The sequence below is a fragment of the Cavia porcellus genome, unplaced genomic scaffold (genome assembly GCF_034190915.1).
Source record: "Cavia porcellus strain 051 isolate PalLab524CR breed Dunkin Hartley unplaced genomic scaffold, mCavPor4.1 scaffold_24, whole genome shotgun sequence".
Lineage (NCBI taxonomy): Eukaryota > Metazoa > Chordata > Mammalia > Rodentia > Caviidae > Cavia > Cavia porcellus.
Window position 1 is genome coordinate 38032641 of NW_026947507.1, and position 14706 is coordinate 38047346.

Here is a 14706-nt window from a genome sequence, read left to right on the forward strand (position 1 = left end):
TCACTGGCTTATTGTTTCTAATTGTGTGTCAGTGTATAATCTTTTATTGAGTAGATGGAAACTTTATCAACAGTTTCAATGCCTCCAAAGTACCATGTTCTGCTGTTTTTCCTTCTCGAGTTTTCTTGCCAATTTTTGCTTTCTTCGTGAACTTTTAGACCTGTCGTTCAGTTATTTTTAAAAATCCAGTTGAGATTCTGATCATACTTAATGTGGTATACCGATGTAGCTGTATACCTCAAATTGCTTTTTTATGATTAAAGAAACAATACATATTCATCAATTTCAACCAAACTAAACAAACATATAGTACTCTTCTCTTATATTCTATAACAATTTATTGTGTGGTTTCGCAGATATTTTCTGTGCCTTTGGAACACAGGTATTTAACAGCAAAAAAGTGGAACATCATGTACATCTATTACTGCATAGCTTTTTTCCCCCTTAGGAAAAATTACGGATATTTTTATCAATAACTTAAATCCACACTATATATATGTTTTTATGGAGGTTTAAAATAAGCGTGAGTTCAGAACAGGTTCAAGATAGACACCATTTGTCATGTCAGGAGAGTGGTTCCATTTGAAGGAGAAATGTAAAAGAATCCTGAAGATGGCTCCTACAAGCTGCTGCTATTTTGTTGCTTGACCTGGATAGAAGTTCATGTTTTCTTTATTTGTCTTTTTGAGGCAGGGTTTTATTGTGCAGTTCAGGCTGGCCTGGAGCTCACTTTGTAGACCCGGCTGGTCTCGAACTCGAGACGATCCTCTGCCTCAGCCTCCCAAGTGCTGGGATTACAGACGTGAGCCACCAGGCCCAGCGGTTAGTTCTTAATAACCTAACAAGGCGTATATTGTGTGCTGCGCTACTTCAGTGACTATTTTAAGGTGTAATGCATATTTCCAAAAGGGCGTCTAAAAGATATCCGTACCCCCTCACCTTCCCAGTCTTTACCAACAGTGTGTTTTAAAATACTTTAATTTACATTTTATTGTTGGTGAAGATGGATATTTAAAAAATGCATTCATGGAACATTTCTGTTTCTCCCCTACTTGGCCTGTTTGTGTTCTTCACTCATTTCCTCTTGAATAAACACGATGATGTCGTTGTCAATCTTCGTCTTGTTTTGTGCGTGTGGGGATAGTGGAGCAGGGTAGACGTGTGAGTGCTGCGGAGGAGGGAAGGCCTGAGATGCCAGCAATGACATGGAGAGGGACGAACGATGGAGGTGGTCTCTGGTTAGGTGTCAGGGAGGTCTGGTGACTTAAAAGCAGAGTTCACTGTCATCTAGTTGAAACAGACCCGTTGTTAGTTTTCTTTCCTTACTTGCAGGGCTGTGCTCCCGAATTCTAAAATCTTTCCTCTGGGCTGTGAGTGAGACATGAGTGGGTATCTGTGATTTGTGCCACTCGTCACAGTCACAGTGGTTCTGGATGGTAGGAGGAATTCTCGGTTGTGCTCACAGGGTGGGGGAAGTTGGACCCGCTGCTCTTTCCAGAGCAACCAACCACTCACCAACTGCCTCATTAACATGGAGTTATATTGGAATATAATACAGCATACTAGTGTGGAACACTGGTCTTTATTTTTAAATGCCAGAAAACCAGCAAGCCTAGATTTCTGGTTAGAAACACGTTATTTTCCTATTAACATTTAGATTGCGCTGTAAGTTAGATGGTCCTACTTTATGGCCTATTTTTTTCTTTTTTATGAGCACACATGCCTAAAATACTTTATTGCTTGTGGATAACTCAAAAGGCATGTTAAAGTGGCAGATTTTTTCAATCTGCTTTTTGTTTGTTTTCAAATGTATCTGAAAATCAAGAGGAGTTTAGGTGAGTTTTTAAAAATACAATGTAATCATAAGGAAATACTTTCTGAGGTTTAAATGTCTCACTTTTTCTAAAATTAAATCATAGAAATAATATATTTGCCCTTCGTTAGAAGTGGAAATGAGATCGAAAGGGGTTTCCCATATCTGTGAAATGAAATGATTCCAACAAATTATATCTCAAAGAAAGAAAATTTATTTGGTTGTTGAACTATAGATACATGAAGAAATAAATGAAAGAGTTAACGGCTTACACTCAGCTGCCTGATGTTTGCTTGCTTCCTTATTTGATTAATTATTCCTTGAGTGAGTCATTCTTCATTTAATAATCATCCAATTTATTTTTATTGGTAGTGTTTATGTGGTGCTAAAATTCAAACCCAGAGCTCCAGTGTGGTCAGTTTGTACTATATCTCTTGTGCTACACCCTTGGCCCCCTGACTATCTGTCTGTTGTTTTTTGGTACTGGGGATTGAACTTACAACCTTACGCTTGCCAGGAAGGCGCTTATGCCACTGAGCTGTATCCTTGGGTTTGCTCATTTGTTTTTATCCCTTTGCTGGTTTCAGTTTTTTTAAACTATAATTGGATATAAAGTATGATTTATTGTAAAGTTCACTTATTTTGACTTTGAAAAACCGTTTCACCTTGCTCATCTAAGCCTGCCTCTGGAATGAGCTATATGGTCTTAAGTGGGTCACTTCATTTTACTGACACTAGAGTTTCCATTAAACTCTTTTGAAGATCTCTAAAATTAAGATAGTAGTGTAAAAAAAGCTTCTGTGGCACCCATCGATGTCCTTTTGATTAACAGAAAAGGCATTAACAGTGATTAAAAGTGAACCTGCAGACCCAGTATAGAGTATGTCTGCTCTGTGGGTGATAAAGGTTACTGGGGGTGATAAAGGTAATTAACGTGTGCCTTGTAAGGGTTTAGTGTTCTTCGCTTATTATTCCCTAATCACCACAAGACCCCTACATGTGCAAAGCTGCAATTGCATCTGTTTTACAGGTAGGAGGTGAAGACACCCAGAGGTTAAGTTACCTTCACTAAGAATCAATAAATGCAGAGGCAGGAGTTGGACGTGGGCCGTCTGAGTGCAGCTCTGGTAAGAGGAACAGTTTGTAAGACAGAGGACCTCTATACGCGCTCCGTGATTGCTTCTTCAGCTGTAAAACAGGACCACGTTAGTGCTTGCTTTGCTGGTTTGTGTGAGGCTTCAAGGTAGAAATGCCGAGGATTCTGGCTGAAATATTGTCCCTAAACCAGCGGGCTCAGCGGAATTTGGGGCTGTGCTACAAGTCACAGATCCTCAGGCGCCTTTCCTCACCTATGCAGTCTAAAACCCTGAGGTGAGACCCCAGAAGTCTGTGATTTCAATGCCTGGTAAAATTGGTGAACCCCTGGAATAATAATGAAGGCCTGTGTTCACCTGTAGTGAGTGACATGAAAGGGGGGCTTTGTTCACTCTGAGAGGAGTATGTAGGGGAATATTTGCTCACTTTTATGCTTCTTGTCATTTTGTTACAAAATCAATCATTGTTAGATAAATTGCTTCATTAAATGTTACTTTATTGAGGAGAAAGTTGAGCTCTGAAAAGGTTAACTTGCTCTCTTGAGCAGCCACGATGGTAGATTTGGACCAAACTGCACAACGGAACTGCAGTAAGATGAGTATAATTTTGCTTCACCTTAGCCTGTCACTTTTCAGTTTTGCACACACACACACACACACACACACACACACTGTACTTCTGCTTTCTGATTATGAAACAGGATTTGACTGAGTGGTTTCTCAGACCTCTGGTTTCTGGGTTTCTGCCTGCCTGCTGCTGACCCCCTTTCTCCATCCTCCTCTGCTAGGTGCACGGTTTCTCACTGCACCTCAGTAGGGTGAGGCTGAGGGGCGCACAGTGAGAGCCCTCTTGAGTGTGACCCTAGATCTTCATGAAGTCTGACCGAAACACGTCATAGACCCAGTCAGAAGTTGCTGCATTTTCAGATGGATGTCTTTACTTTTATCTGTCTGCTTGTTTGCTCTGGCTCTGTCTGTCTGTCTGTCTGTCTATCCATCCATCTATCCATCCATCCATCCATCCATCCATCCATCTATCTGTTAGTACTGGGGATTAAGCACAGGGTCTCACACATGCGAGAAAAGTGCCCTACCACTGAGTCTCCGGTCAATATTTTAAAATTTGTGAGTTCTGTAGCTTGGTTGGGGATTCTTTTTTTCTCAGTGAAATGAATTTCTTCTCAGATTCATGCACATATGGAGAAAATAGACTGACCTTTTTTTTAGTATCAATCGATACTAAATACTAGATACCACAACAAACAACTTTTAGCCTACATTTTAGATTTCTGTTCCTTTATGGTGATTTCTATCCGTAACCTAAATACACAAGGATGAATAGCATCTTAGAGCTCATCTTTTTTTTTTTTTTTTCTTATACCAGGGATCAAATTCAGGACCTTGGGGGCTTGCCAAGCAAGTGCTTGTGCCGCTGGAGTGAAACCCCTGGTCCCCTTACATCTCACTTTAACAGATGGAAGACTGGCATGGTGGCACACACCTGTGGGAGACGGAGGCAAGAGGATCACAAGTTTGAGCCCAACCTGGGCAGTTTAGCTATTATTTATGTTTATTTATTTATTTTCAAACAGGGTCTAACTATGCGCTTCAGGCTGGCCTTAAGCTCTCTTGGTAGCCCAGGCTGGTCTCCAGCTCTTAACCAATTCTCCTCCCTCAATCTCCCGAGTGCTGGGAGTACAGGGGTGTGCCACCACGCCCGGCAGTTTAGCAAGACTGTGTCTTAAAAATAAAAAGGGTTGGGGATGTTGCAAAGTGTGCAAGCCCTGGGTTCAATCCCCAGTATTAAAAAAAAAAAAGCTTAGATATGTTTAATCTCTGTTTTTAATGAGAATCTGTAGCAAGAGCAGCCTGGTGATATACTCTTGATAGAGGGAAGTGTTGTGCACTGGTTGGCCTTTGTCCATCAATAAAATTCTGCTTTATTTGTCCTCAGATTTTTTTCTTTTTCTTCTCCTATTTTGCTTAACAAGAAGGAGATCAGTGGAAATGACTAACTGCTCTTAAAGCCTGCGGGGCCATGGGTAACACTGGAATGGTGACTTCTGGGTGACATTTGCAGTGAAGGGTGCTCTGCTGGCTGCATGACTGACATATTCTGAATGCTGGCCTCGTTCCTCAGTTACATCATTGCAGAGACACTTGCAAGGGGCAGCATAGAAATAGTTAAAATGGTAACATCTCCCCTGACCAGGTGCTGCTTTTAAAGGGGGAGGTCTGTCTTTGCTGAGTGTCCTAAGTGGCTTTGCTGTCCTCAGGGTTACCTGCCTCTCTTTGTCCAGCAGCCCTTACCTTGGAAGACCCTCGAGGCCCACTGGTCGCCTGACCTCTCTAGTCCCCACTGATTCAGTTTTCATTGAGCGACCACTGGCTGATTACATCCCCAGTCTTTGGGGATGTGAGGGCACCCTGCTCAATGTGGGAAGCTGGGCAGGGAGAAAAGGGGAAGGGGGTGGAGGGAGGTGATGCCCTTTACTCACGCCTTGCCAGATGTTAGTCATAGTCTAAGGGGCCCTGCACTAATTCTGCTTTTTGGGTTCCACAAAAACTGTGTGGAGAATGTACTGTGATCTCCATTCTTTAGATGGGGAAGCTGTGGGAAAAGGAAAAAAAAAAACAAAAAAACCCTCCCCTTGTTTGTAAGACCACAGACTTTTAGTTCTGTAATTTTGAGTTGCCTTGTTTCCTCCTGTGAATTATTTATTTATTTGTTTATTTGTTTATTTTGGTACTGGGGATCAAGCTCATGACCTCACGCTTGCCAGGCAGATGCTTGTGCTGCTGAGTTAAATCCCCAGCCCATGAATGTTTGGTGTAAATTTAATCTCATATTAATTTAGATGAGATGGCTGGTCTGTAGTCACTTGGTACTTCTGAGCCAATTTATAAACCAGAGTTGACTTTATATCTGAGAAATATCAAATGCACAAACATAGATAATTCTGAAGATAAAACTTCTGAATAATAAATTGGTCATGAGGTCCTGGGTTCTCGTAAGTGGTCGGGGCAGTGAGGACTCCTGGCTGGCTCTGCTCCTGTGGAGTGCTGTGAGTGACAGGTGGCACTTAGGTGCTGGTATGATGACCCCTGGCCTGGACCAATCTGTGCAGAAGGTGACATGGTCCTCTCATTACACAAAAACCGGAAACTAATTGTATTTATCAACATAAAGCAATGGATTTTTTTCTTGTTGATGTCGAACCTACTGTTGAATATCATGCAGTAATCCTTGTCTATTGTAACTAAAGAGAAGAGTAATAAAAATCAACGTGACATGAAATCCAGGATAAAGATCAAAGATGAGTTGTGCCTCTTTAGTTTTTGTAGAACGAGGCTGAATCTGGGTAGATCAAGATACTGAAGAAAGAGTAATTTGATCATCTTTTTAAAATTCTGAATAGTGTTCAACGCAAATTGGGATTTCCTGTATTTGCTGGATCTTTCTTTTGTACACTCTGTCAGATGATTAACCAAAAAATGAGATATTACAGTTATTCTTCAAGGGGTTGTAATTTAGAGATTGATGAAAGAACTTATTTCATTAGAAGGACTCATTCTAGTAATGTATCGACTTCTCATCTTCAAAACTGATCCTATTTGTAGCAGATAAATTCGTTCTCTCGGTTTCTTACTGCATAATCCCAAGACTTGGATTGGATTTTCTTCTCTTCTTTAGTATAAGCCTGGTTTAAAAGAAAAAGCCAAATCACGGATTTGGTAAAATGCAAACAATTTCACATTTGTAGACATTTACTGTCTTGTCTCTTTGGCTCTGCAAGATTACACTTTCCTGATATAAACAGTAAGCTGCTTAGGGAAGAATTCCAGCAATTCGCCTTTCCCAACCTTGCACATAGCAGCCAGAGAGGCAATTTATGTACAGTGACTCCCTGTTCTTGTTTAATTTCCTCAGACAAAACAAGAGATTGCGGCGGTGCCTGCCAGTTCAAAGGAGCACGGAGTGTTTCTATGGCCCGTGTCTTCACCTCATGAATCAGGAGGTTAGAGCCAAACAGCCTTTGGAGTCCTCCAGTCTAGTCTTTGTTTTACTGATGACCAACTGAGGTCCAGACGAACTCACTAGAAGTTTCAGAGTGCCTAAGTGTCAAAGCTGAGTCTTGAGTTCTGTTTTACTTAACCTTAAGGTTTTCCCTGATATCCCCTTCCTCTGGCTTTCTTAGCCGTAGTTACTTGTGATGATCTAGGATGAAAACAGAAAGTGTGTTAATCGTATTCTTGTTCTTATAATAGCAGCAGGCTAGCAGCCAGTGTGAGCACCAGGCTGTGTGATAAAGCCTGGTTTTTGGAGCTAGGATTCGCATTCAGTGAGAGAAATGCAGGTTCTCTTTCTAGTGGTTTCCAGGACATACCCTGGCCATTATGGGCCAGCCTGGTCAGATGACAAAAGGACCAGCTTTATTGAACCTGGCTGCCTTTGATCTGGGTTTAACCCTTCTGAGTCCCAGCTTCCTGATTAAATGTTGCAGCCACACCATAGAAGTACTGTGATATGTGTAACTATAAAACTCAAAGGAAATACCAATCATATGTGATAGAGAGGTGAGTGAAAAGTCAAAATGAATAGACTCTTTAAGTGATTGGAATCTCGTTTGTGTTTCTGCATAGACACAAAATAGATTGTACAGATTGTGTTACTTCTCACTTTTGTGGAATACATTGTAGAGGGGTGTGCATCCTAGGCAAATCTCTTCAAAAGCTTAGGTTGGAAAACCATATTTCTTTTTTGTACAATAGACAGAAATCAGCCAGAGAGATGATTCTGATGTCCCTTTCCTGAGCGATAGGAAACCACAGCTGTGTCTTTGGATGAAAAGCAGAAATATGTTTGACTTTGAGGGAGAAGTGGTGAATAACTGAACTATGCAGTAGATTTATAGAAGGAATTAAAATACTGTTTTAAAGATACTCTTTTTAAAAGTCATTCTCATACTTCAGGGGGTTAAGTCCTTGAAATGAGAAAGATGCAAAAGCGATGTGAAACCAGCTCCCTATTCATGAAGTGTTTACTTCTCCTCAGTGGCAGACAGTCACACAAGGTTATCTGCGATTGCAGATCCAGACCATGCTGGAAGAGAAAGCAGTTGTGGGAGCTCAGAGCAGAACAGTTCATACAGGGTGACAGGGAGACAGTAGCCATTTGCCGAATTGTGAATGTGAGATTTGTATTGTTACGAAGAAAAGACAGGCTGTGTTTAAGCTCTGATTCAGCATAGAATTTAGAGGAGAATATAAAAGTCTTGGCTGGAGGGGAGGGTGGAATTTGGCAAATCATAGAGGCAAGCGTGGATAATTAAGATTGGGACAGCACTTTGACTTCAGGCCTAGAAATAAAGGTTCTAAGGAAACACATTGGTCTTCACGGTGTGTGAGCATGCTCATACATGAGTGTGCACATATATGCATTTCTAGCAACATTTGGTAGGTGCCTGGCTTGGAGCTCCCAGCATAAGATACTGCCTTTGAGAGCTCCTGGTTCTAGTGACTAAGAACCAGGAAGAGCCAAAGCTGGTCATGACACAGTGCATTGTGACACACTGACCTCACTGCTTCCTTTTTCCATCTTTGGGGTCCAGTGGAAGGAACCGTTCCAGTGATGTTGGTTAGTAGGGCCTGGGGACGGCATCGAGGATGCAACGTCTGTATTTTCTGTAGAAAACTTGTCACGTACTAAAGTGGGCAAAATGATTGATTCACCTAGACGTTGAAGGAATCGGACTTGAGTGGAATCGAGCTGCCGCCTGTTAACCCACAAACAGGTCTGAGAGTCTAAAATGAACTCCCAAGTTCTGGGTGGTTTCTCCCAACTTCCCTCATCAGCTGGTCTCTATTTGAAATCCACAGGCTGGTTCAAAAGCTCAGTAGTAAATAAGTTTTGGCATAATTTTTCCAACCTCTTCTGTGCAGAGACTGCAGACGAGCACTGTTTGGGTGACTGTTGGTAAAAGAGAGGCCGCTTGCAAAGAGGTGGCTGGTGGTGATGTCTCCTTCCCGCTCACATACTGGGCTTAAGCTTTGGAGAAGCAGGAAGCTCCCCCGACTGGCTCACAGGGAGCTAATTTTTCCATCCTTAGCAATAGGGTTTGCTCCGTGACCCTGGTGGGCTGTGCACATAGATTGAGGGAACCTCCTCGTGCTCGCTAGGCCTGTAGTGATGGGAAGCATTGTGGGTTAAATCCTTTCCATGGAAGGATCCAGATTGCTCACTACAGTGAAGGCAAGGTTTACTTTAGTATAGGATAGAATAGCACAGGCCAGGAGAGGATTTCAGGGAAGCATAGTTTACATACCATAAAATCCATATATTTTAAGTGTATGATTCAGTGACTTTTTAGTCAATTCACAGAGTTGTAAAATGATCACCATACCCCCGTTTTGGGCCATTCTCATCTCTCCAAAAAGTTCCTAAAGGGGGAGCTTGCTCAATAGACCATTCTCCTCTCTAACTCTAGGCAGCCAACAATCTGCTGCACTGTCTTATAGATGAGGCCATTTAAACATTTCCAATGAATGGAATCATAAAATACACAGTCACTTGCTTCTAGCATCTTTCATTTAGCAAATTGTTTTTGAGGTTTATCCATGTTGTAGAATATATATACGTGCCTTTTTATTGCTATGTATTGTTTCATTGGATGGGTTTATAGTCCAGTGGAACTATAAATTCTGCATCCATGACTTTAGAACCAACCAATGATCAAAAATATTTTGGAAAAAATTGTGTCTTAATGAGGGTGTACCGATACTTTTTCCTTATCATTATTCTCTAAATAATACATTCTAGTGGTTTATATAGCTCAAAAATTGTTTCAGATACTATATGAAATCTAGAATCGATTTATAAAGTATGAGAGGTACATTTAGGTTATATTGCAAATACTGTATACCATTTTATATAAGGATTCAAATATTTGTGGACTTTAGTATTTCTAGTGGTCATGGAATTAATCCCTTGCTCGTTCCAAGGACAACTAATCCGTATTTCGTGGACACAGTCATTAGCTGCTGAGTTGTTTTTACTCTTTGACTCTTATGGATAATACTGCTGTATTGGTTTCCTTTCCTCTCCTGTAACAAATTACTGCAAGCTCAGTGGCTTGAAACAACAAGAATTTATTATCTCAGAATTCTGGAGTCCAAAATTCTGCATTCGAGGTGTAGACAGACTGGAGTTCCCTCTTCAGATCTCAGGAGATCCCATTCCTTATGTCTGCCAGCTTCTAGTATTTACCAGGCATCCTGCATGGGAAGGCAATCACTGATCTCTGTGCATTTCTCAGAACTCTGTCTTCCCTACGATGCCAGTGCTTAGGCACATCGTAGTCCCTACGATGCCAGTTTCTAGGACCCACCCTGAGTCAGGAAAAAGCTGCACCTCTCAGATTCTTTTTTTTTTTTTTTTTTTTGTCTTTTTCATTTTTATGGGTAACAGGGATCGAACTCACGACTGCCTGCTTGCAAGGCAGGCGCTTATGCCGCAGAGCTAAATCCCCAGCCCCACCTCTCAGATTCTTAACCACCTGTTTTGCCATTGTAAGATAAAACACACAGCTCCCAGGGATCTCATTTGGGTATCTTGGGTGTGGGAATTTATTACAGTCCTACAATAGCTGTGGGCATTCAGATAAGGTTTTTTTTTGTAGATATGATTATTTTTCCTTTATAGATACCTAGGAGGAGGTCTGCTGGGTTGTATGGTAAATTTGTATTTAAAGAGCCATCAGACTGGTCTCCACAGCGGCTGACATTACGTTTCTGCCAGCCAGATTAGGTCTAATTTCTCCTCATTCTTGCCAAGTGACTGTCTTTCTTTTGTTGTTGTTTAATTGCAACCGTTCTTGTGGGTGCGAAATGGTATCAGATTGTGGTTTTCATTTGCATGTCCCTGGTGACTAATAATGCTGTACATCTTTCTTGTGCTTATTAGTCACAAAAATTTTTGGTCAAGTAGCAATGCAGCGTGCTTGCCTGTCTGAGTGTTGGCTTGCTGCCTTCATTATCAGTTGAGTTAGCCTGCTGTTTTGAACGATCTCGGCCAAGTATTGTAGTCCAAAAGGCTGAGGTGGCCTTCATCAGGAAGTGCTGGGCAGCCCCACTCCCTAGAGTGTGTAGGATGGGGGCAAGGTGCCATCTCCACCCTGTCCCCTGTATTAGACTGTTACTGTACTCCTGTGTGGCCTTTTGAGCACTAAATACGGTGTCAGGGAAACTAGTAGACGGCATTCTTACATCCCAGAGATTATAGAATTAGTGTATTTCAGGCTATTGTCTGATGAGCAAAAAATGGGGGAGTAGAGCCCCACAATGTAGTTTCTTAAGAGCCTGGGTTTTTCTTTCATAATGCTTATGAAGCTTATTGCCATGGTTATATTTTTAAATATTTTTCATCCCCTCTCCCACTATTAAGTGCTTTGGGGACAGGGATCATGCTCTGTTTTTGTCACTCTGTCACCAGTCTGTAATATCATAGGCAATGTATAGCAGATGACCGATCAATAGTTGTTGGAAGGTAGAAATGGGGCTCCATTTCGTGCTTCACCATGGGCGATTCATAGGACATCACTTCCTAGAGAGTTGTTTGTTCAATAAATCATTCAGTACCCCTGAATGTGCTGGTAAGTCACATGCCTTCTAATTTGGCCCTTTTTCCCCCTCATTTCCAGTGATCTATAACTACAATGCTTCTCAAGATGTGGAGCTCTCCTTGCAGATCGGTGACACGGTGCACATCCTGGAGATGTATGAAGGTAAGTGTGGTTGGCCCTCCGCCAGACAGCCGCAAAGCAAAAGCAGCGGCAGTTACTTATTAATAAGGCACTTAGAGTAACGTCAACATGCTTTACTTCCTGAAGCAATGCTGGTAAAAGTCCAGGAAGGACACAGGTGATGCAGTATGTATGGAGAGTGATTTCAAAACTGCTGTGAATGCAGACATTCCTGGTTGAGGTCTGTGGATGTGTGAAGGATGCTGTTTTCTTGTCCCCCAGCCTCTGGATGCAGAAGAATCAATGATAGAGTTGGCTTGCAAGGAGATACTGGGGACCCTGGGCTGGCGGTAGCTGGAGGGAAATGTTGAGTCTCTCTCTGTTCAGCGCTGGCTGTTGCCAGGTTAGGGGAGAAAGTTGGTAACGTTGCTGAGATTCTTTCAGAAAATTAGGTCAGAACTCTAGCAGAAAGTCCTGCTTGAATATTTCCTCTAATTAGGCCAGGCTTGGGGGTGGTTCTGATTCCGGTTAACCTCTTAGTGGTCGGTGGGGTTATATTATTAGGGCTGTTTGTCTGCAAAGCACAGATCATGTCTGCAACGTGCATCGCACAGCCAGGCTTATAGCTTCAGTTGGGGTTCTCTAAATCCTACCAGAAAGCTGTTCTGTGTGTCCACATTTCCATTCCAGCTCCCATAGCAACAAAAGTGTATCCAGGCCACTCAAGTTGGGGGTTGAAGCAAAGAACGCCTTTAGGGCCTGATTGTTTGCTGCGGAAGTTGGGGCAAGAGCAAGGTGGGAAGTTAGGCAGACTTTAGTCACAGATGCAGTTTGCTGGAACAGATACTGGGTTTCCCAGCTGTGGCTCCCCACCTGGATGCTTGTGAAGGGGGAGTGGCACAGTTGTCATCTGGTGCCTGGTCATGCAGGTGCCTAGGCTAGAACAGGGTGACCCAGGAAGAGGAGATGGGAATCCAGCAGGAAAAAAATTGGAGTGTGCTCATTAAAAAACACACAAAACAAAACATAAATCACCCACCTGGTTGCACGAAAGACTCTGCTTTCACTGCTGCCTCCCTACCCTTTCCTTTCTGCAGCTCAGTATAATCATAAAACTGCCAGGGCTGGGCCAGGACAGGGCAGGCTCTGTGGGGTCTTCTCATTCCTTTCTCTTACCCCTGTTTTCATCCTTGTCATCCCAGACCTGGCCAAGCATTGATTCTAAGTTAGAGCAACGCATGTGCGGCAACTGACTTCCATTATAGGGACTCCTTTGCTTATGGGCACCATAATTGCACCTCTTTTTCGAGGGAACAGTGTCTCCTTGCGAGCCAACTGTGTCACTGATTCTTCTGCATCCAGAGGCTGGGGAACAAGAAAACAGCATCTTTCACACACATGCATTTTATTTGCACAATAGAGAAATCCGTGTCCACAGAAACTATATCAAATGCATGTGTTCAGTTTCTGTCACTCTTTGTCCTGGCTGAGCAAGAATATGTATGTGAGCATCCCTGGGTACAAAATTTTACATGTGACATGTACTTTTTATCATTCTTGTTTTTTTTTTTTTTTAAGATTTACTAAGATTTATTTGAAGATACTAAGATTATTTTTCCACCAATTTATTATGAAAAATTTCAAACATAAAGAAATGCCAAAGTAATTTTACAGTGAACGTCTACCTATCATTTATATTCATTTTGGTTTTTATTTTTATTACTGTATGTTGCAGTACATAATAATTTCATTCCTCATGGAGGATTGGTTCACGTACATAATGCATTTTAATTGTTTTCATCCCCTTCTCCCCTTTCATCTCTTGATCTTTCCCTTTTACTAAAGATCTCTCTGTTTCCTGTTATCCATTTTTCATTTTGTTCTTTAATTTATTTATATTTTAGCTTCTCTCCTATGAGAGAAATAACGTGATATTGAAGCTTGTGTGTTCGATTTATTTCAGTTAACATTGTGGTCTCAAGGTGCATTCATTTTCCTACATATGATTCATGCAAACTAGTGTGACCACTGTGGAAACCAACGTGGAGATTCCTCAAAAGAACTAAAGCTAGAAATTCCATTTAGCCCAGCACTTTGCCTTCTAGCTATTTTCCTGAAAAGGTTAAAGACATCGTATTACATGGATGCATGCACACTCATATTTATAGCAGCACAGCTTATAACAGCTAAATCTTGGAAGCACCCTGTATGACCATCTACAGATGAATGGATAAAGAAAATGTGGTATTTTATGCATAATGAAGCACTACTGTACCTATAACATTAAAGTTTAATTTTGTGGTCAGTTTTTCAAATTTGGCAACATTTTTCTGTCCCTAATAGAAGTGTGTGAAATCTCTCACCATGACTCCTGTTTTTCTGCTTCTTTACAGTGATAGCAGTTGTTTGCTTTTTATATATTCTAAGACCTGTTTTTAGGTACCTACCATTTTAGAATTGTTGGGTTGTATGAGTCCAGCTTCTAATTCCTGCTTTTTAAACCTTTTATCATTGTCTTCATCTTCATGGTGCCTCTTGTCTTACTCTGTTTGTCTGAAATCCAGCCAGCTCGCTGACAGGGCCAGGTCTCTAATTTCCGTCCTCCTGGTCCCACAGAGGCAGTCGGAAATGTAGTGCCAAGCCACTCAGACGTCTCAGCTCAAATCAAGCAGGTCCGCTAAGAGGAAAGTAGCCACAAGTAATGAGCTGGTCTTTTCGGATTTGGGCCTTCAGCAGATCTTCTGGTAATTCTTCATTGCCACATTAGCTCTGTGTGTGTGTGTGTGTGTGTGTCTTCAGACTTTCCTAATTATCCCATAGAACTGTGGCAAGGAAGAATGGAGTTTTGACGTGGACCTGAAATGAAATAGATACTCTCCCTAGAATACATTACATTTTTAAAAATTTTTATTTCTTTTCATTTGAAACAACATTCTCAAGATTCTTCTCATTTTTATGTGTCAGTGGAATATTTTTATGATAGGTAAACGAAGCCAACATTGTCCTCCTAGGATATACATGAATAGTAAGTTTAAAAATTTTTACTGACCCTTGTTTG

General features: G+C 41.6%; 1 protein-coding gene across 5 annotated transcripts in view; it reads left to right on the forward strand.

Moving 5' to 3' along the window:
• Dock5 (dedicator of cytokinesis 5) overlaps positions 1–14706 on the forward strand; it is a 182665-nt gene that overhangs the window by 38988 nt on the left and 128971 nt on the right. For 3 of the 5 annotated variants that reach the window (XM_013143478.3, XM_063234887.1, XM_063234884.1), the window contains exon 2: positions 11607–11690. The exons of 1 other annotated variant lie outside the window; for it this stretch is intronic. In XM_013143478.3, the coding sequence (XP_012998932.1) occupies positions 11607–11690 (84 nt within the window). Of the gene's footprint in view, positions 1–11606; positions 11691–14264; positions 14393–14706 lie in introns of those variants that run through there. One more of the 5 variants, XM_063234886.1, reaches the window with a different exon arrangement.